The sequence below is a fragment of the Monodon monoceros genome, unplaced genomic scaffold, assembly GCF_005190385.1.
Source record: "Monodon monoceros isolate NGI ecotype Baffin Bay Population unplaced genomic scaffold, NGI_Narwhal_1 Super_Scaffold_13, whole genome shotgun sequence".
Taxonomy (NCBI): domain Eukaryota; kingdom Metazoa; phylum Chordata; class Mammalia; order Artiodactyla; family Monodontidae; genus Monodon; species Monodon monoceros.
Window position 1 is genome coordinate 85,789,545 of NW_021703769.1, and position 18,950 is coordinate 85,808,494.

At 61.5% G+C, this 18,950-nt stretch overlaps 1 protein-coding gene across 6 annotated transcripts; it reads left to right on the forward strand.

The window, feature by feature from the left end:
- Nucleotides 1-97: 97 nt before the first annotated feature.
- Nucleotides 98-18,617, forward strand: PDGFA (platelet derived growth factor subunit A). Of its 6 annotated transcripts, XR_003793275.1 has the most exons (8): nucleotides 193-662; nucleotides 2,091-2,187; nucleotides 6,854-6,958; nucleotides 8,344-8,531; nucleotides 14,109-14,235; nucleotides 14,734-14,802; nucleotides 16,227-16,301; nucleotides 16,654-18,617. XR_003793275.1 is itself a non-coding variant. In XM_029221543.1 (7 exons), exons 2-7 carry the CDS (start codon nucleotides 600-602, stop codon nucleotides 14,787-14,789), a joined length of 636 nt encoding a protein of 211 aa, XP_029077376.1. In that variant the 5' UTR covers nucleotides 98-137; nucleotides 533-599; the 3' UTR covers nucleotides 14,790-18,617. The 6 variants fall into 6 exon arrangements, 4 of the variants coding, with proteins under 4 accessions (XP_029077376.1, XP_029077378.1, XP_029077377.1 ...); XM_029221543.1 differs by adding an exon at nucleotides 98-137 and having other exon boundaries at nucleotides 533-662; nucleotides 14,734-18,617; XR_003793274.1 differs by having other exon boundaries at nucleotides 14,734-16,301.
- The last annotated feature ends 333 nt before the right edge of the window (nucleotides 18,618-18,950 follow it).

Below are 18,950 nucleotides of genomic sequence, written 5' to 3' on the forward strand. Positions count from 1 at the left end.
CGCGCCGTGCCCGGCCGGGCGGCGGCGACTAGAGGAGGCCGGAGGCGAGCGCGGGGCCGGCGGCGGGCGCGCAGGGCCGCCCGCAGCCCGCAGGGAGAGCGCGAGCCCGCGCCGGGCCTGGCCGGGTGTCCAGACAGGTGATGGGTGGTGCGGCGGCAGCGGCTCCAGCCTCGCTCCGGGGTCCCTTTCGGGGCTGACGCCCGCAAATATGCAGAATTACCGGCCTGGTCGCTCCTAGAGCCAGCGCCGGGGAGCGAGCGCGGCGGCGGCCAGCACCGGGAACGCACCAAGGAAGAGGCCCAGCCCCCGCCCTCCGCCCCTTCCGTCCCCACCCCCTACCCGGCGGCCCAGGAGGCTCCCGGCGCGGCGGGCGCGGCGAGCGCGCACTCCCTGCTCCTCCTCCTCGGTGGCGCTGCCTGCCTCTCCGCACTCGCTGCTCGCGCCTGGCGCGCTCCGTCGGCTCCCTGCTCTCCGCGCCACCCTCCTCCGGGCCGCGCTCCCTGAGGGATGGTACTGAATCTCGCCGCCACAGGAGCCCGGCTGGAGCGCCCGCCCCGCGGCCTCGCCACCCCGCCGAGCCGCCAGCGCCTCGGGACGCGATGAGGACCTGGGCTTGTTTGCTGCTCCTCGGCTGCGGATACCTCGCCAGTGCCCTGGCCGAGGTGGGTGCCACCCCCGCGCCCCGTCCTCTCTCCGACTCCCCCTGCGCACGCCCCCTGCGGCCGCTCGCGGGCCGAGGAGCCCGGGCTCTGGGGCTCTGCAGAGCGCATTTTGATTTCTGCTAGCGTGGTCGATTTTTAAATTTTCCCAACTGGGTTCTATTTTCTGCCATGCCTAAGTGTGTCTGGTGAGTTTCCAGCGTGTTGCGTCGCTCTGCCGTGGAGGGACGGAGTGGCGGCTGGATGGACGAGTGGGGAGAAACTTCGGGGGGCGCGGGCTCCTTTCCGAGGAGGGAAACCCGGGGCGCGGCGGACAATGCAGCATCGGGGTGCGGGGAGCGCGGAAGGGGGTGTGTGTGTGAGCCAGCGGAGTCAGGGAAGGTAGAAGAGCCGCCGACAGACAGGTAGGGGCGGTTGCGGCGGGAGCCCCCGGCAGGCAGGGTGGGCAGCGCGGAGCCGCAGACCCAGGTTCCCGGTCCCCATGCCCGGAGGGGCGGCTGGGCCAGCGCAGTCCCGCCCGCCCGGGGCCTGCTTACAGGTGGCTTAGCGAGGCGAGCCGGGGCCGGGCCAGGCGCCCTCGCCCTCCCACCGCCCGCGTCCCCACCCTCAGCCCCCAATCTCGAATTCCGAATCCCCGGGAGCTCTGCTGTGATGAATGACTTTCTACGCCCCGTCGTGGGAACTTAGTGCTTGAGACCCCCCAGCTACCCGCGACTCCCTTTAAAAAGCAGGAAGGAGCGGGGTTGGCGGGGGGTGGGGTGGGGGGGTGGGGAGGCCGAGTGGTGGGGGTGGTCTGGGCTGGGACCCGGAGCTGTGAGAGGTAGATATTAACCCTTAAGTTCCCTGGCAGCCCCTCCCAGCCGCGGCTGGATTTGGGGCGTCTTAGTCGGCGCTAGGGCCGCGGCTGGGCCGGATCCCGGGGTGGGGCGAGTGTGTGTGTGTGTGTGCGTGCGCGTGTGTGCAGACGAGAGACCCTCTCCCCCGCAGGTTCGGCCCGGGATTCTGGGTGTGAAATTTAAGCCCCAGGGTGGATTAAAGTGTTAGGGCTGCCGTGACTTTCGTCGCCCATCCGTGACGCATTTCAACTTGATCTTCCTAGATGTTGATTTCACTGTTAGATCAGCAACTCCCTGGGCCCCTCTCTGCCCCAGACCTCTTGTAACCGACACCCCGGGGCGGAGGGGCCGAGTGTTTTTTTTTTTTTAATTTAATGGTGGGGAGCGCTTTCTTTTTGCAAAGGGCAGACATGGCTGGGGACGGAGAAATGGGGGTCTCACCCAGCCCCACCCCGGCCTCAGGCTCCAGGGCCCGGGCTGGGGGTCGGGCGGCCTGCGTGCGAGGCGCCCGCGCGCGCTGGGGCGGGGCAACCTCGGTCCGGGGACCAGGCGCTCTGGGCGGCCCGGGGCGCTGACCTTGTTGCTCTGCTTGCAGGAAGCCGAGATCCCCCGCGAGGTCATTGAGAGGCTGGCGCACAGTCAGATACACAGCATCCGGGACCTCCAGCGACTCCTGGAGATAGACTCCGTAGGTAAATCGCGCCCCTTCCCTCGGCGCGCTGGGAGGGCGCGGGCGGCGGGCAGGCGGGCAGGCGGTATGTGCGCCCCGCGCCGCCTCCCGCGTCCGGGCCGGGCCGGGCGCCGAGCAGGAGAGCACCGAAAGGTCAGAATCCAATCCCGGGCCATAAAAGCCCAGGCGGATGAGTCAGGAGTTTCTCTTCCAATCACCACTTTCTCTCCCGGCGGCGGCCGAGGGCTGCTCGCTCGCCCAGGGATTGTTTTTGCACTTAAGGAAAATGCCCAGTGTGTCACAGAAAGTTCAGCCGCATAGAGGGCGCCGGCGCCCCGGCCAGGTGTGCGGCCCAGGCCCCGGGCGCCGGTCGGGTAGGCGTGCACCGGTGTCCCCCGGCTGGGCCCCTTTGTCATCCCCGCGAACTTGCCCCGCTCCTGACGTGGGGCTGGGCCTTTGTGGTTGTAGGAGGCCCTTGTCTTTCTGTTTTCATGAGCCAATAAAAAGGCGCGCCTTGGACACATCTGCTGTTTGGGGACTATTTTGGGGCTCCCCCTCAGACTCTGGAGCTGAAACACTTTACAAAACAGTTTCTTCGACAAGAGGACCCTGAAGCTCTTTTGAGTGGCAGTGGCAGGGTACTGGCCCCAGGTGGGCAAAGGTGGTGAGGGGCCCAGGTTGGCTGGGCCGGGAGCCCGATGATGTTGGGTGGTTGCACTTGGGTGTGGACCAGAGGGAGGCCCTTCCTAGAGGACAAGGATTCTGGCCCACGTTTTTGTGGCAGGAGCTCCAGTGTGAGTTAGCTGGGGAGATGCTCAAATCGGAGAGCTTACTGTTGACGGGATTAAAAGAGTTCCCCAATGAACTTGTCAGATGGAGCCGCTGAAGCCAGTAGGAGTCGGTTGGAAGAATTTTACGTGAAATGAAGATTTTTCTCTCACTGCAAACTACTCTGAAAAAGGGGGGCGGCGGGGGAATTAAGTAAAATCACATGGTCTAGTCATTTGGAAATTTGTACCTAATTATGGTGGTGGAGAGGCCTGAACTATTTTCATTTCATGCCAAAACCATTTTCCAGCGAGGGCGATGGTTTCTGTAGTTTCTTGACCCAGGAAATCCTTTGGGTGATCCTTATCAGGAAGGGGGTAGAATTTCACTTGGAGATCAGAGTTGGGCCAGGGGGGGATTTTGATCTGGGCTCCTTGATGTGTAACCCTGGGGGGAAGGATTTGGCTTTGGTGAGCCCAGGAAAACACTTGCCTGCGTTCTGCTGCTCCCTGATGGACTGGGGAAAGTGGGGAGACTGGCTCCCAGAGAGGTTTTTTTCTGGCTGGCAGAAGAGAGGCCTGGGAAAGGCTGGGCCTCCTTGCAGGACCAGCTTTGGGTTGCCATTGGGAAATGGGCCATTCACTTTCTGCTGGGGCCATTCTTATTCTGGTCACCGCAGCCACGCCTCTCCCCCACCCCCCACCCATGAATGCTTTTAGCATTGCAGCTCTGGGGTCACGCTGATAGCGTTCCTGACCTGGGGGCTTCTGGGTCCACCGCCTCCTTGGAGGGTCCAAACAGAAAAAGTAAGGGTGCACCAGCCGGTTCTCCAGGCTGGTTTCAAATTGCCCCCTTATAAAAGCCCCCGGGAGCCCGGCTCCCTCCTGCCCCAGGGGGTGGAGAGAGTGGATCACCTCCCCCCCCCACCCCGTCAGAAGATCTGGGGTCTGAGAGTGGGACTCCTAGTGCCTGGGAAACTTTGGGGGTGAGAACATTGGAGGGGCCTCAGGGTCTCCCTTGCTCAGCAGCCATGCCCCTCTGGGACCCTTTGTGATACAAACCCCAAAGTGGGTCTCCTTCATCCTGGTCAGTCCCCCTTTCACAGATATGGAAGCTCTGACCTGAGCTGTTTGCTTCTATAGCTTGTTTTGCGGGGTTGTCGGGGGGGTGTCTCTTCCCCGACTTCTGTTTCCGTTCAACGTGAAGAGTAGAAACGGAGCTGGCTGCTAGGAAAGAAAGGTTGCAAACAGCTGTGGGGTCATTTCTTGGAGGATTAAGCTGCCCTCCAGGCCCAGGACTCCCCACCAGGTCCGGTCAGAGGCCGGTCTGGGGTCAGTGAGGAGGGGGCTAGGTGCGGAGGAGACCCGTTGTTCTGGGTGTCCTTACTCTTCTTTGTAACTCTGAAGGGGTCTCTTTCAGGCTGATGCCCAGGAAGCAGAAAAGAGGCTCCTTTAACAGAGTGGCTCCTCCCAAGTGGGCGGGGCTGTATGATTGGCAGGTGGGGGCGTGGCCTCCTCCCTGTAGCCGGACCTTGTTCCCATTTTACAGGTGAGGAGCTGCGCTGGAGGCCCCGAGGCGGTGGATTCCTGTGCCAGCGCCTGCGAGTTGCAAGCGTGCACGAGGACCGGGCAGTTGGTTTTTCACGTGTGGCCTTTGGGTGGAGAGACCAGCATGTGGTCTTCTAATGGCCAGTAGCGTGAAGTTTGTGGCCTGTGTGTCGGGTGTGCTGAGAGCAGGCCATTCAGCGGAGCTGTGGCGGGAGCTGGGAGCTTTGTTCTCTGAGCAGCCTGGCCCAGCGCCCGTGGTCATTGAGTAACCGATACATAAATATCCCGTCTCGGCCATTAACGCTCCTCCAGGACTGATGGCTGGAGGACGGCTCCCCATCCTTTGGACATGTGTGCATAACAGACAAAAGGGAAAGCCGTTGATTAACTGTTCTGAGAGCAGTTTTAGGGCATGATTCACGCGTGGCCTTCTCTTGGGAGTCCCCACTAGTTGCATCTCGACCTGCGTAAATCAGAGGGCTGCCTCCGCGTCAGCGGGTCCGAGCTGGGCTTCCAGACCACCCATCTCGATGGGGCAGTGGCTGAGCTTGTCTGACCGGGAGCTCTTTCTACTCCTGACTGAGATCGAGTCCCTGGTTCAGGTTTCAGGACAGTCGATGGACTGGGAGGAGGCTGTGTCTTCTCTGCTCATTTTGGGGGGCGAGAGGCCTGGGCGGAAGGTGGTCTGGGTCTGGCCACGGGCCCGCGGGGTCTCCTGCCGGCCACTGGCCTTGCTTGTCCTTCCACATCTCAGGCCTCAGTTTCCTCCGCGGTGAAGAAGTGGCAGCACCTACTGCACACGGGGTGCTTGGACATCCCAGGAGGCGGCTGTCGCCTGGCTAGAGTGAGGCGCGGGGGTGCAGCCCGGGTTGCTGCTGTTCCATTTTCTCTTAGAAGCTCAGGATGGACCAGCTGCTTCTGGGTTTGGCGATGGCAAGATGGCCACCACCAGGACATGACTCATAATGTCACTTTTTCATGAAAAAATGTTTCTTGTAACAGTTGGTTGATGGGAAATTCTTACTGCATGAGTAGTTCTGTTCTGATCTTATTTTGGGTCTCAAAAAAAATTAGTGGCAGTGGAACATTGAGTCATTTTGAGGGAAGAGCTGGGTTCTCCCGGACGCCGGCATTCAAGGCAGGCGTGTCTTCTGCATTCCCACCGCGTATGCCCCGTTTGCGCTCCGTTTCCGATGAGTGCAGGTTCCGGACTTGTGGGTGTGTGGACAGTCTCCAAGGCCTAGGTGGGCCGGGCACCGAGGAGGGGGCCTCTGGTCTGAGCTGGTGGCCAGGATACCACTGGAGCTTCTTGGGGTGGGGGGGTGGCAAGAGGGGGAACCTTTGTGCAGCTGCTGACTATTGGGGTGTGCCTTCTCGGGACCTGTTGCCCCTGGGTATCTATGGGGGAGGCAGTGACAGAAAGGAGAAGTGGGAAGATCCCCCAGTGGGTCTGGAGGCCAGGGTGGGGAGGTCAAGTGGGACCCACTTCATCCAGGTGCAGGCGCTGTCCTTGGGCTGGGTCAGGCCAGATGGCAGGTGGCAGGACTGTGTCTCTTGCACCCCCTTTCTGGGGGCCCTGGGGACAGAGAGGGTGGTGGTGTGCGTACCGAGGGGACTGTAGCCAGTCCGGGGGACTAGGCCCAGCTGTGACCTTGGCTCTGAGGCCGCTGCTCTGCAGGCCTTAGATACTTGGATGGCAAAGCACTTTCCTTCCTGAAAGCTGTGTCCCCCCGACAGGCACCCAGACTCCTGACTCCCCACTCCCGGTTCTCGTGTCCTCCTCCTCCTCGCAGTGGGCTAAGTTCAGGGACCAGTGGGGCCTGGCTGAGGCCCAGTCTGGCCTTGCTTCCGACGCCCCTCGAAGGCCAGGATGCTCATCGAGGGTTGGTTTAAGTGAGGGCAGTGGGGGAGGAGACACGTGCAGTGCACAGGTCGCGGCAGCAGCCCCTGTTGGTCCTCGGTCTAGCCCGCTGTCCAGCCCGCTGTCCAAGGTCCCCTGTCCAGCTGGCAGCAGCAGGCCTGTCGGCCCTGGTCTCCTGGGCAGGGAGGGCTGGCCTCGGGTGCCTCCTTACCTGGTTCAGCCCTCACCTGCGCTTCCTTGAGGAGGAGCCGTGGGGCAGGCCGGCTGCAGCCCCTTCCCCACTGGCCTGCGGCTTCGGCTTCGTGGTGACGTGTGTTGGGGACCTCGTGTCAGCTGCGCGGGGCTGGGTGGGACATTGCTAGCAGTTGGGAGTCTCGTCCTGTGCACATCTTGAAGCCCCCCTTGTGGGTGTGGAGGGACCCCCGTCTGGTCTGGGGAGGGACGTGCTGCTGGACAGACCCTGGGTGCCCAGGTGTGGGCGGCCGGTCGCTATCTCCTGTTTCTACCTGCAGGGGCCGAGGAGCCTTTGGAGACCAGCCTGAGAGCCCACGGGGGCCGTGGCGCCAAGCATGCGCTGGAGAAGCGGCCTGTGCCCATTCGGAGGAAAAGAAGCATCGGTGAGCCCCAGGACTGCTGGGCCGGTGGGGGGCTGCGGGAGGGGCTCTGGGGCCTGCCCTCTCCCCCATTCCCCCAACCGTGGCCTCGGGGGATCCGTCCCTTCTCTCCTCTGTAAAACAAAGGCACAGCCTGCTCAGGGTCCCGTGTGCGTCCCTCCTCCCTGCTCATTGCTGCAGGCCTGGCCTGGGCCGAGAGTTTCCAGGAGGGGGGAGCCGTCATAAATTCCTGAAGTGCCCGGTCTTGTTGGGGCCTGCGCTGGAGACAGCCTCGCTGGAAGACGGGTCGTGTTTAATTCCCAGCTCGTAACGTGGAGCTCACTGTGCTCCCAGCTGCGCTGCAGAGCAGTGGGGACGGCCGTGCTGGGCCTGGTGGGCCCTTCCCAGGGCCCCAAGCCCACTCAGACCTGGCCCCCCGGCCCCCATGCAGGGTTTGTTCCCTCTCGCAGAGCAACCCCGGGTCCGCCTGGTCCCTTTAGGAGTGATTAGCTGGTGGGGGTCTCCTGGGGCCTCAGGCTCAGCCTTGAGGGAAGATCTTGCCCCAGGGGCGCAGCTGGGTCCCGACTGCTGCCCATCCCCCGTGTGACCTTGGGCATGTGACTCCCTCTGTCCGAGCTTTATTTCCTCCAAGAATATGGATTTTATAGCTTTTACCTTTGGGCGTGGTGTGTGGGTAAATGATCCCTAGCTGAGGCCAGCGGGCCCTCCCCGGATGGCGTTTGCCGCTGTGAACGTATATTCCCGTCTCCAAGGCCAGGTGCTCTGGTAGGGCTGCAGGATCCTCGATGGAGGCCTGTTCTGCTGCAGGTGAAAGGAGTGCCTGTGAGCAGAGCTAGGGCTGGATGAAGGTCCCTGGCCCTGGCTCCACCTCTGGCCCTGCCTGGCTGGACTCCCCAGGCCCCTCTAGCCGGTGGGCGCTGTGCGTGGAGCCCCTTCCCCCCCAGCACCCAGCCCTCTTGACTCGGTGGCTCGTCCCTGGAGGCCACTGAGGATGTACATGGTGGGGGCATCTGAGACACCGCCCCCCCCCCGCCCCCCTGCCCCCTGGCACTGGGGTGAAGGCGGCTGTCCCTGCTCCGTGCTGGCTGCAGGGGTTGTGTGAGCCCCCGGGGTGTTGGGGGATTTTCAGCCCTCCGCCTCCAGGGTGGGCTCCCCACAGCCCCCTTCCCCAGGGTCTCCCCTCCTGGCCCTCAAGCCCCTGCTCATCTCTGGGCCAGTCAGGTGCACCCGTTGGGGCCTGGGGTCTGTCTGCCTCTGCTGGACCGGGGGCTGTGTGACAGGCCCTGTTGGAGGAAGCTGTGGCCCATGGGGATGCTCCTGCCTGGGCGCCTGGGAGCTGCCGCAGCCCTGGGGCTTCCAGAACATTCACCGGGCTCTTGCCTCTGCAGAGGAAGCCATCCCCGCAGTCTGCAAGACCAGGACGGTCATTTATGAGATACCTCGGAGCCAGGTGGACCCCACGTCTGCCAACTTTCTGATCTGGCCCCCGTGCGTGGAGGTGAAGCGCTGTACCGGCTGCTGCAACACCAGCAGTGTCAAGTGCCAACCATCCCGCGTCCACCACCGGAGTGTCAAGGTGAGCTCGGCGTGTCCCCCGGCCCCAGGGGTAGCCCCACCCAGCTGGGCGGCCGGGCATGCTGGTGAGCCGGAGGATGCTCCCGTTTCTCTGACGGGCACACCGAGGCGGGGGGGTGGAGCCGGGGCTTGGGTCATGGTCGGTCACGCGAAGCAAGTTTGGATCTCGTGACGCAGTTGTTTGCCTCACTAACGGGTCTTGCGAGGTGTCCAGCCACTTAGCTGGGAGCTGCCTGACGTCTCCTCCAGGCCCTGGAGAGGTCTCACGGGCACTTTAGTGGGGGCTATGGTGCACGGCAAGGGGCTGGTGGTCCCCTCAGGGCCTCACCCTGCTGGAGACAGGAAGGGAGTGCTGGGGTGGGACCTGGTGGCGGGGGAGGCTGGGGGTCGGGGGGGCTCAGGCGAGGGGCCAGGCGCTCTGCCTGCCATGCTGGACCTCCGTCCCCGTCTGAAATCTGGGAGGGTGCCCCCGTTCCACTGGACGTGTGTGTCAGTGGAGTGCTAGCCAGAAGGGTCCTTCTGGGGGTGCTGAGGTGCTGGGGGCCAGGCCGCACCCCTGTTGCGGGGGGTGTACTCTTGCTTGGAGACCCACAGGCCCCATGGCTTGGGTTGGATGTCCTCGCCGCCCTCCTGGGGCCCCTGAGAGCCAGCACATGGCCAGTGCTTGCCATGAAGCCCTCTCCCAGGCAGGGGGCTGGCCGTGATGACCTCTGAGGGCAGCACCGGGGGCATGCACAAAGGTCAGGCTCACATGACACGTCCAGGAGCTCCTCCGCTGAGTCCTGGGGAAGATTCTGCTTCCTCGGGTCACTGGGCAGCCAAACTGGGGCCTGGCTTTTGGCCCAGTGGCTGGAAGCCTTTCCCGGCCTTGGCCTGCTCCCCTCTGGCTGCACTGGCCTCCCATGTGGAATGGGTCTGAGGCGCTGGGACTCAGGCTCTGGGACTGTGGAACTCCCGTGGGGGCAGCTGGCCTTGCTATTTGGAGGCAAGGTTCCCTGCTTCTGGGTGTCAGTCTTTCTCTTTTCCAACGGGCAGGGTTGGAGGGAGGCTTCTAGACTGTCTCCTGGCTTCTCCAAAGTGTGGCTGAGGCTGGAGAATTCTGGGGGTGGTTCCTGTCTAGAGGAGGGGCTGTCCCCCCGCCCCCCGGCCCCCCCCGCCGGAAGCTGGCTCTGGGTGGGTCATGATTCCACGTGACCCTGGGGGCGTGGACTTGGCACCTTCCACGAGGAGCAGCCCCGCCCCCTCTCAGCTGGGCCTACAGTGGCAGGGGGTCCATCTTTCCCGGAATGAGGCGTTCGCTTGTGGGGTGCAGTAGAATTCATTTCTCCGCTAGGAATGATTTCAGATCCCCTGTGAGTCAGTGAGTCTAGGCCTGTCAAGCCGGCCGCTGGCCCCCGAGTGAGGTGCGGGGTTATGGACCCTGTAGCTGGCACGTGAGAAGCACTTTAGACTTGTAACTGGGACTTCACTTGACCTTGGGGACTTGGTTCTCTGCGTGCTTTGGGTGTTGAGTAAGCAAATTCTGCGGCCTGCTGCCCCACGGTCTCAGGCAGATGCTCCCCTTGGGGCCGAGTTGCCCCTGGAGTGCTTGCCTGGGGCGCCGGCTTCCGCCTCAGGGCTCCAGACTCGGGCAGTAGGGCCCCCAGCCCAGCACTGCATCCCCGCTTCCCCCGCTGCTGCCTCTTCCTCAGTTAAAGGAGGAAACTGAGGTCTAACCGCCCTGCCTGTGGGGTCTCTGCCGCCAGCCCGGCCAGCCCGCCTCTGCTTCCTTGGGTCTGCGGGTCCTCACTTGTGGCGTGTTGGAGGGGTCTTATGAGCCCCAAGAAGCTGGGTAACTGAGGTCTTTCTCTCTTGGGCATGGGGGTGGGGTGCCCAAGATTAGATTGTCCTGCAGGTGGGCTCTGGGGCCTGTCCTTAGGGCGTGAGACAGGGGCTTGGAGGCACAGGGGAGCGGGAAGGGAGTGGGGCTCTCTGCTTGGGGGCTCTAGCCTTTGGGGATCCCCCACTGCTCCCACCCCGGCTTCCCGCAGTGTGAGGACCAGGGCGTGTCTGGTCCTGGGATGGGCATTAACCCCGCCTCTCTGCCCTGGTCTACCCTGAGGGCGGGTGGGTGTGCAGAGCTCCTCGGGGATCCTAGCGGCACAGTGGGTGAGGATGGGTGGTCCATCTCTGCTTGGGCACAGGCCCGGGGCTCCCCCATGGGCCTCCGTCTGCCCAGAGGGCTCAGTCCTGCAGCCAGGGGCCAGGCAGCCTGGCTCCACGTCGGGGGCCCTGCCCCCCTCAGACCCGGTCCCCTTCCTCCGTCTCCTTCTTCAGGGAAGGCATCCCCTCCCTGCCAACCCATCCGAAGGTTGGCAGGAAAACATCCAGCCCCAGACACTGGGGGTTCTGGCAGAGAGGAGACAGAGGCCAGTGGGAACAGGAGGCCCCTTGTGGGGGCTGGCCTGGCCCCCCAGCCTGTCCAGGAGCCCTTCCTGTTCCATTCGGGGTTGAGGCCGAGCAGGGAGGGGGCCCCTGGGAACCCCAGGCTGGGTGCGGTGTGATGGCTGCTGGGGGTCGGTAGGGATGACGCCCTCCGGGTCGTGCACGGTCAGAGGTGCCCCTTATTGAAGGGAGGTAACGGTGAGGTCGGGAGTGGCTGCCCTCCTGAGGCCCAGGTGGCCGAATGGCGCAATGTGTCCTCAGCTGAAGGCAGCCCCCAGGCCCTGGGTCAGGACATGCTGGGGTCGATGGCCGCCCCCCAGCTCCCCACCGTGACCTCCATGAGGCTTTTTGTGCCCACAGCTCGATGGCGGCCTTGGACCTCCAGGGCCTGCCCTCGGGGTGGCATCTGGAGCGGGCCCCGGCACCCCTGCAGACCCTCCAGCGTTGCCAGGTGGGCAGGGGTCCCGGGGGCCGACTCCCTTGCCCTCTGCTCAATGTGGTCAGCGCTTGGTGTCTTCCCCGCAGTGCAGACCCCGGGATGGGCTGGCAGTGGCTCGGGGTGAAGGAGCAGCTCTGAGTAGCCATGTCCCCACCTACGGGCGAGCCTCCGGACTCTCACACGGTGGAAGTGTGGGGCTGCATTTGCTTTCAGGGCAGCCCATGGGCCAGGCCTCCAGAAGCTTGGACCCAGCTCTGTGGTCATGCCCAGGGTGGTTGTCTGCAGCTCTGCTTTGCTAGACCTCAGGCTTCTGGAAAGTGGGTCTGGCGTGTCCACCTGGGATGTCCAGTAATGGGTCTCTGCTCCCAGTATTGGACTGGGGGGTCGCTTTGGGTGGGAGGTCCCAGCTGGGGCCCCATTAGCCATTGCTGTTTGGGGAGCTAGTTTGGGGCTTTGGGGGGAAAGCAGTGGCAGTGGCAGTGAGTCTCAGGTAAAGGGCCCCTGAGTCCCTCCCCTCTGGTGGGTAGGGATGCCCTACCCTTGCCCGGGGGGGAGCCCTAGCCGTCAGGGAGGCCAGCACCTTGGAAGGTGGGCATGCCTCTGGGGCCCTGCCCATCGGCCTCAGGCCCTGGAGCTGGGTCACTTTCTCTGTGCCATTGTGGCCCCTAAGCCGGGCCTGGAGGAGGACCACCTGCCTGTGAGCCAGGTTGAGGTCTGTGGGCCGTGACCCCAGGAGTCGGCCGTGGAGCCCCGGAGCCCTCACCCAGTAGACTCAGGGTGTCCCCCCGGCTAAGCGGTGAGCCCAGGGCCTCTGCCGGTTCCAAGTCCAGGCCTCCTTCCGGCGAAACAAGCCCTGTTCATGCTGCCCCAGTTTCCCCGTCTGTAAAACGAGCCGCTGCTGTGCCCTCTCAGGGTAGCTGTGAGTGTCGTAGACCTGGCACGTGGGGTTCAGCAGATGCTGGTGTTTATTCTGGATGGCACTCTGATAATCTGGGGGGTCCCCTGCAGGGCGTGGCTCTCCCTGGCCCTCCTGGGGGCGTCCTGCCTCATAGCAGCCCAGCTCGGGGGGCCAGTGAGCGGCAGGAACTCAAGGCCATGCTCAGAAGGGTGACGGCATTGTTGGATGGCGTCTCCTGTGGGTCTGCTCCTGGAACATGCGGGTGGGGTGTTCATGACACAGCAGCTCCGTGGTGGGGAATCTGAATGTCAGGTTTTTCAGGTGCAGCCCAGGCTCCCAAGACAAACAGCGGGAAGGAGGGGAGGGATGTGGGGCCCCAATAGGCTCCAGTATGGGTCTGGGGCCCGAGGCAATGGGATGGGGTCCCAAGGGTGTCAGCATCTTGATCTGTGGCCTTGGCTATTGTGCAGGACGCTTTTGAGAATTTAATGCTCACAGCGTGTTCTTGGGGGAAAAAATGTAGCCATTTCCTGGCCAGACAGAGGTGCCAGACCGGCCTGGAATCCTTGCATACCCAGAAGCAGGTGCCACCATAAATTCCTGTTTGTTTTTCTTTGATAAGAAAAACAAGATTTTTCTCTTAAGACCTGAGCAGCTGGTGTCGTGTGCCCTTCACCAAGGGGCCCACGGGGGACAGCGCCGCCGGACCGTGCACTGGTCCCATGGCCGGTCTGTCTTGTGGGTGGCAAGCCCGCCCCCGTGCCTGGGGCCCTGGGTCCTCGTACCTTCCCCGCAGAGGAAACCAGGGGAGGTGCCCAGAAGGTGTAGCCACGTGGCCACGCCGGGCCTGGACGGGGGTCCCCCATCTTCTGGCCTCCAGGCCCTTTGTGAAGGACTGTCCCTGGGCTGGGGGCTTCTGCTCGTGGCCCGGGGTCCCGTTCACGTTAGCCAGCTCTGGACCACGAGCCAGGCTCCCCCGGGGCCTCCACGTGCCCAGGGTGAATGCTGGGTGGGCTCTGCTCCCTTCCTGCCTGTCTCCCCGGGAGAACAGCGAGGGGTGGAGTGGGTGTCCCTGAGGGCCATCCCGGGAACTGGGACCCGGGCAAGACTGCAGGGCTGGGCCCGGCCCCACGTTGGGTGGCCGAAGGGTTCTCGTCTGGAGTCTATGACAGGCCAGAATCTGCATCCAGACCGACAGCCTCCCTGTGAGCCCTGAGGGCTGCGTGCGGGGTGGACAGGAGGGAGGGTGACACCCGAGCCGCAGACCACGAGCAGTAGCCCTGTTCCTCAGCTGCTGATAGGCAAGCACACATTGTCCCAGATGTCCCTAAAATGTGGGCGCAAACACCTTCCTTCACCCAGAGCTCCCACCTTGAGTGCATCCCTTCGGGCCTTCTCCTGGCGTGTGTGAGCCCTTTAGGTTTATTTTAAGTTAAAATAGGACCAGGGACTTCCCTGGTGGTCCAGTAGCTAAGACTCTATGCTCCCAATGCGGGGGGCCTGGGTTCGATCCCTGGTCAGGGAACTAGATCCCACGTGCCGCAACTAAGAGCCCACATGCTGCAACTAAAAGATCCTGCATGCTGTAGCTAAGACGCGGGCGCAGCCAAATAAATAAATAAATATTAAACAAAACATGGGACCAAACCGCAAATGCTGCACCGAAGCTTGTTGTTTTCTCCCCGATAGCCCTGCTTTTCCCACTGGGAGGAGCTCAGAGGTCAGCAGTCGGGCTGCTCGCACCCCGGGTGCGGCCCGGCACCTCCCCACTCCCGGGGCCGCGTGCGCTTGTCCATAGCGGGCCGCTGTCTTGGCAGGTGGCCAAGGTGGAGTACGTCAGGAAGAAGCCAAAGTTAAAAGAGGTGCAGGTGCGGCTGGAGGAGCACCTGGAATGCACGTGCGCGAGCGTCAGCCCGAGCCCCGGCCACCGGGAAGAGGAGGCGGGTAAGGGGCGCCGTCCTGCTGCTGCAGCGGAGGGTCCGGAGCCTGGCTTCTGTGGCCGCGTCCGGCGGGCTCGGTGGGTGGGGGGAGGCGGGATCGGGGGCTGTAGCCAAGGCCCGTTTACTAAGCTGCACTTGTGGCCTGGGACCTGATGGGGAGGGAGGGAGGTCTGGCCACTCTGCGGGTCCAGTCACCCACCCAGCTGGTGGGGGGAGCGGGTGAGATGTGGCCGAGGAAGGGCCCTGACCCCGGCGGGTGGTGGGCGCTGGCCGCGGCGTTGCCAGTCAGGGTCCTGGCCTCCCCCGGGGCAGCCTTTGCCCAGAGCAGCCCGGCGTCATGACCGCCGTGTTGGGCCAGCTTGAGGGGACCAGGAAGTGTCTCCGTGCCAGCGCCATCGAGTTGTTTTACAGAAAGACAAACACCCCAGGTATTTACGGCTTCAGTTTCCACCCCACAGCCCTCCCTTAGGCCCTCTCACCCTCCCTGCCCTTCTGTCAACAGGAAGGCGTAGGGAGTCAGGTAAAAAACGGAAAAGAAAAAGGTTAAAACCCACCTAACGCGGTCCACCAGGTAGGAGCCGGCCGCCGGCCATGCCGCAGTCCTGGGGTGGGAGGCGCAGTGACTGATCACTCAGCGAATCACCCCGAAGGCGAGGACGCGCCCTGATTGGCCTTGATCCGTCTGCGAGCTTCTGCTGTCTGGCTGGGCTGCGGGTCTCCGCATTCCCATCCCCAACCCCTCCCCTCCCGCTGCTCGGGACACCTGGCCCATGGCTCCCTCCTGCTCCGGGGCCCCTGCTCTGGCTTTGGTCCTTGTTGATTGGGGAGGCAAAGGCATCACACAAGCGGAGTGATCTGGGTTCCCTGAGCAGCAGTGGGGTAGCTCTGACGTTTACTCGCTGGGATCACCTCGGACAGGTTACCCACCTCCTTTGACAGATGAAAAAACTGAGGCTTAGAGGGATTACAGATGAAGATTGTTGAAGGCTGAGTAGATCCTGTCTGAAAATGCTTTGTAAACGTACAGGGCTGTTGGCTACTGTGTTGGCAGTTGTGTTTGGCTGCTAATAACATGCCAGAAACAAGGGTTGAGATAAAGTAGGGAGACCAGAGCATGTATGGCAGTCTCAGGGTATCATCAGGGACCCACTTCTTTCCAGGACTAGTGGTGTCTATCCTCAGAGTTGCCTCATGGCCCGAGATGGCTGCCAAAGCTCCAGAAATCACGTTACACTCCAGGCCTGGAAGAAAGATTATGGTGGGGACTGGGGACAATGGTGAAAGGACCCAGTGACTTTTGCTTTGATCTCATTGGCCACCTCTCTGCTGTAAGGGGGCCTGGGAAAGGTGGTCTTTCAGAGGGGCTTCCCAGGAGAAAGTGGTTGTGGGCAACCACGGAGGAGGCAGTTTTAAGCCTTCCTGGTCCTTCGTGTTGGCCTGTCTGGCTCTGCAGAGTCTGGTCCTTTCTTCTGGGCATGTGGGAGCCCATGGCATCCAAAACAAATAGTTGTGAGAGGAATTCTTGGAGACAGGTGCCCGGGAGCCCAGGCTCCAGCTGAGTGATGTGTGACTGCAGAACGCTGCGAGGTCAGGAGTTTCTGAGGCCCGCAGGTCACGTCCGTTCAGGAGGATCCTCTGGGGAGGAAAGGTCCACGTGGACAGATCTTGAAGCAGCCCCAAAACGACTGCTCCGCCTTGGCTTTTGGGTCCCCAGGGTGTGGTGCAGGGGCTGGTTTTATACCTGCCTGTGCTGCCAAGTTTATGACCACTGGGCTTAGCCTCCAGGGGCTAGCTGATGATTGATACCCCAAAGGGAGGGGCAGGCGTCCCTGCCTCCCTGCTAGCGTTCAGGCGGTGGGCATGTGGTGGTACAAGTGTTGGGATGAGCAACAGACAGGCGACGTAGGGTGGGGAAGAGCTGCTCTTAGCTCAGCTCAGTGTAGCTCTGCCTGGTCACAGAGACCCCTCTGTCTTGCTGGTGGCATCCATCCTCAGGGTTGCCTCATGGCCCAAGATGGCTGCAGGATCTCCAGAAATCACATCAAGCTGTAGGCTGGAAGAAAGAAGAAGGTGAGGAGACAGGCATAAGAACCTTTCTGGGCCTCAGTTTTCCCTATCTGTACAATGGGAGAATGGGGTTTGCTATGAAGCTGTGTACTGTGAGATCCCAAGAGCCTAGTCCCAATTCTGGTCAGGATGTTACAGAAAGGGTAATGAGGCATATTTGATTTGAAAATTTTAATAAAAGCTCTGAATCCTACGACTTGCCACGAGGCGTGTGTGTGTGTGTGTGTGTGTGTGTGCGCGCGCATGTGCGTGCGTGCACACCCCTGATTGGCTTAAATGTTTCACACAATCGACGTCACTCAGCGGTGTGTGTGCTCGTGGCCTCTCAGCGTCTGTCTCTCCCCTCTGCCTGCAGATGTGAGGTGAGGATCAGCCAGCAGCCCTTTTCCGGGACACGGATGTACATGGCGTGTTACATTCCTGAACCTACTATGTACGGTGCTTATTGCCAGCGTGGTCTTTGTTCTCCTCCGTGAAAACTGTCTCCATGCACACTCTGGAGAACAAAGAGACAGTATACGTTGTTTATGTGACATCAAAGCAAGTATTGTAGCACTCGGTGAAACAATAAGAAGCTTCCTTGTCAAAAAAAAGAGAGCAAACAAAACCACGAAACATGACAAACAAAACTCACTCACAAAAATATCTAAACATTTGCCGGAATGGAGGGACGCCCCGAGGGATGGAAGTGACAGACGTCTCGGCAGACTGGATCTCTTTCCAGGGTGGTCACAGGTGCTTTGGCCAAGGACACAGAGCCTGCTTTCTGAAGGCTGCGATCGGATGCCGCCGGGCTCTGCAGGGGCACGCAGGAGCCAGGAATGTCTCGGAAACCACATCTCCTTGCTGTAGTGTTTAAGTCTATACAGAAACCTTCCTGAGAGCCTTAAGTGGATTTTTTTTTACACCATAAAGTGATTATTAAGCTTTCCTTTCTACTCTTTGCCTAGCTTTTTTTTTTTTTTTTTTTTTTTTTTTAATTATCTCTTGGATGACATTTACACCGATAACACCAGGCTGCAGTAACAGTCAGGACGGTGGGACGGTACCTTTCCTAGCAGGATGCAAACAAATGAGATGTATTAAAATAAACATGGTATACCCACCTATGCATCATTTCCTAAATGTTTCTGCCTTCACGTGTTTCTTCCTTGCCCCACTTTACTCACTTTTTAATTTAAGCCATTTCGAGAGAACTGCGTGAACCAATCACATGCCGTCCCCAAGCCTCTTGCCCTGAGTCCCTCCCACCTGCTGCGGCCAGGCCTGGGGATGTGGCTTTCCGGAGTGGCTGCCCAGGGTTGCTCCCTGCTGCTGCCGCTGGTGTTTGGACAGAACCTAAACTCTTTATTTTTGGTAAGATGTTACGCTTTACGTGTATTCAACAGAAATTATGTGTGTGTGTTGTTTTTTTGATTTTGTTTTTTTGTAAAGGTGAAGTTTGTATTTTTGTCTAATATTACCAGTTTTATATACCTGAGAGCCTGCCATGTTTTTTTTTGAACCAAAAGGAAAAAAACAAACCCACCAACAAAATGCATACATGTGAAAAGCATTTGTGGCCACGTTTTTCTAGTTGCGTAGCCGAGTCCATGCCCTGTCTGTCACGTGGCCCATGGCCCGTGGCCCGGGTGCTGGAGCTCCCGGGTGATGACTGGGAGATGACAGCGTCCTGGGCTGGCCGGTGATCCCAGGCCTGCCCCGGGGATTCCAGAAGCTACGGGAACCGGCCAAAGGAGCTGTCCTGCTGGTGCACGTGGCCTCGCGGAGGCGGAGCCGTGCATCCCCTCAGACGCCGAGTGGACGAGGAAGACCTGACCCCACAGAGTGCGTTGACCGCGATGTCTGCGCGGGTACCGGTGGACACGGTCAGCCTTACGTCGCCCGTGGCCTACTGCTCCTGTCCTCATTGCCTCAGGGCTCCTGAGACCGTCAGGATTCCTTTGTTGCCGTGGGATCATCTCTGGTGATAGTGTCCCCGGGGTTCACCTGTTCATGGAGATTCTGTAAAGGAGCACCTTCAGCGCATCGGCAGGGTGTGGCCTTGGCTGCAGCGTGACGCCTTTCAGTGAGAGCGCGTGGGGGTGGGGGTGGGCGCAGGTGGCGTGGCCCCGGCCCCCCACAGGGGAGCGCCCCCTGTGCAGGTGCTGTGAGGGGTGCCCGCTGCCTCCAGCCCCGTGGCTGGCGCCCTGGGGCTGCGCCTGCTCGACGCTGTGCTGCGGATACGTGTCTGATGCTAGATGTATAAACGTGTGATCTGTGTATTTACGTCCCGTGAGATGCTGAGAACGCTGCTCAGTTTTTCTTTCTTTGTGCAAAGCCATCTGATGAATGGTCTGTCCATTAAAGCGATGGCGCAGAAAGGCCTGGTGTGCTTTTGGGGAGGAGGAGTGTCCCAGAAGGGGAGGAGGGCCTTGGCGGTGGTGCTGGAGGATGTCGGTGGGGGGGCTGTCACTGGGTCACACAGAACGGTGGGTCTCGGGCCAGCTCCCCGTTCCCAGATGATGGCAGAAGGCCCTGCGGCCTCAGCTCTGGTGTCTGCCCGGCGCCCGTCCAGTCCGAGGACTCCTGAGGGCCCCAGGCGAGCCTACTTGCGCCCCATCAACCACTGAGGGGTTCAGGTGGCCCCCTCGGCTGGTTCGGCTCCCTTGT

Coding starts and splice junctions, on each gene's coding strand:
- PDGFA (XM_029221543.1), top strand. CDS start 600: ATGAGGACCTGGGCTTGTTTGCTGCTCCTCGGCTGCGGATACCTCGCC. Junction 8,532..14,108: donor TCCACCACCGGAGTGTCAAG/GTGAGCTCGGCG, acceptor CTGTCTTGGCAG/GTGGCCAAGGTGGAGTACGT. Junction 14,236..14,733: donor CCACCGGGAAGAGGAGGCGG/GTAAGGGGCGCC, acceptor TTCTGTCAACAG/GAAGGCGTAGGGAGTCAGGT.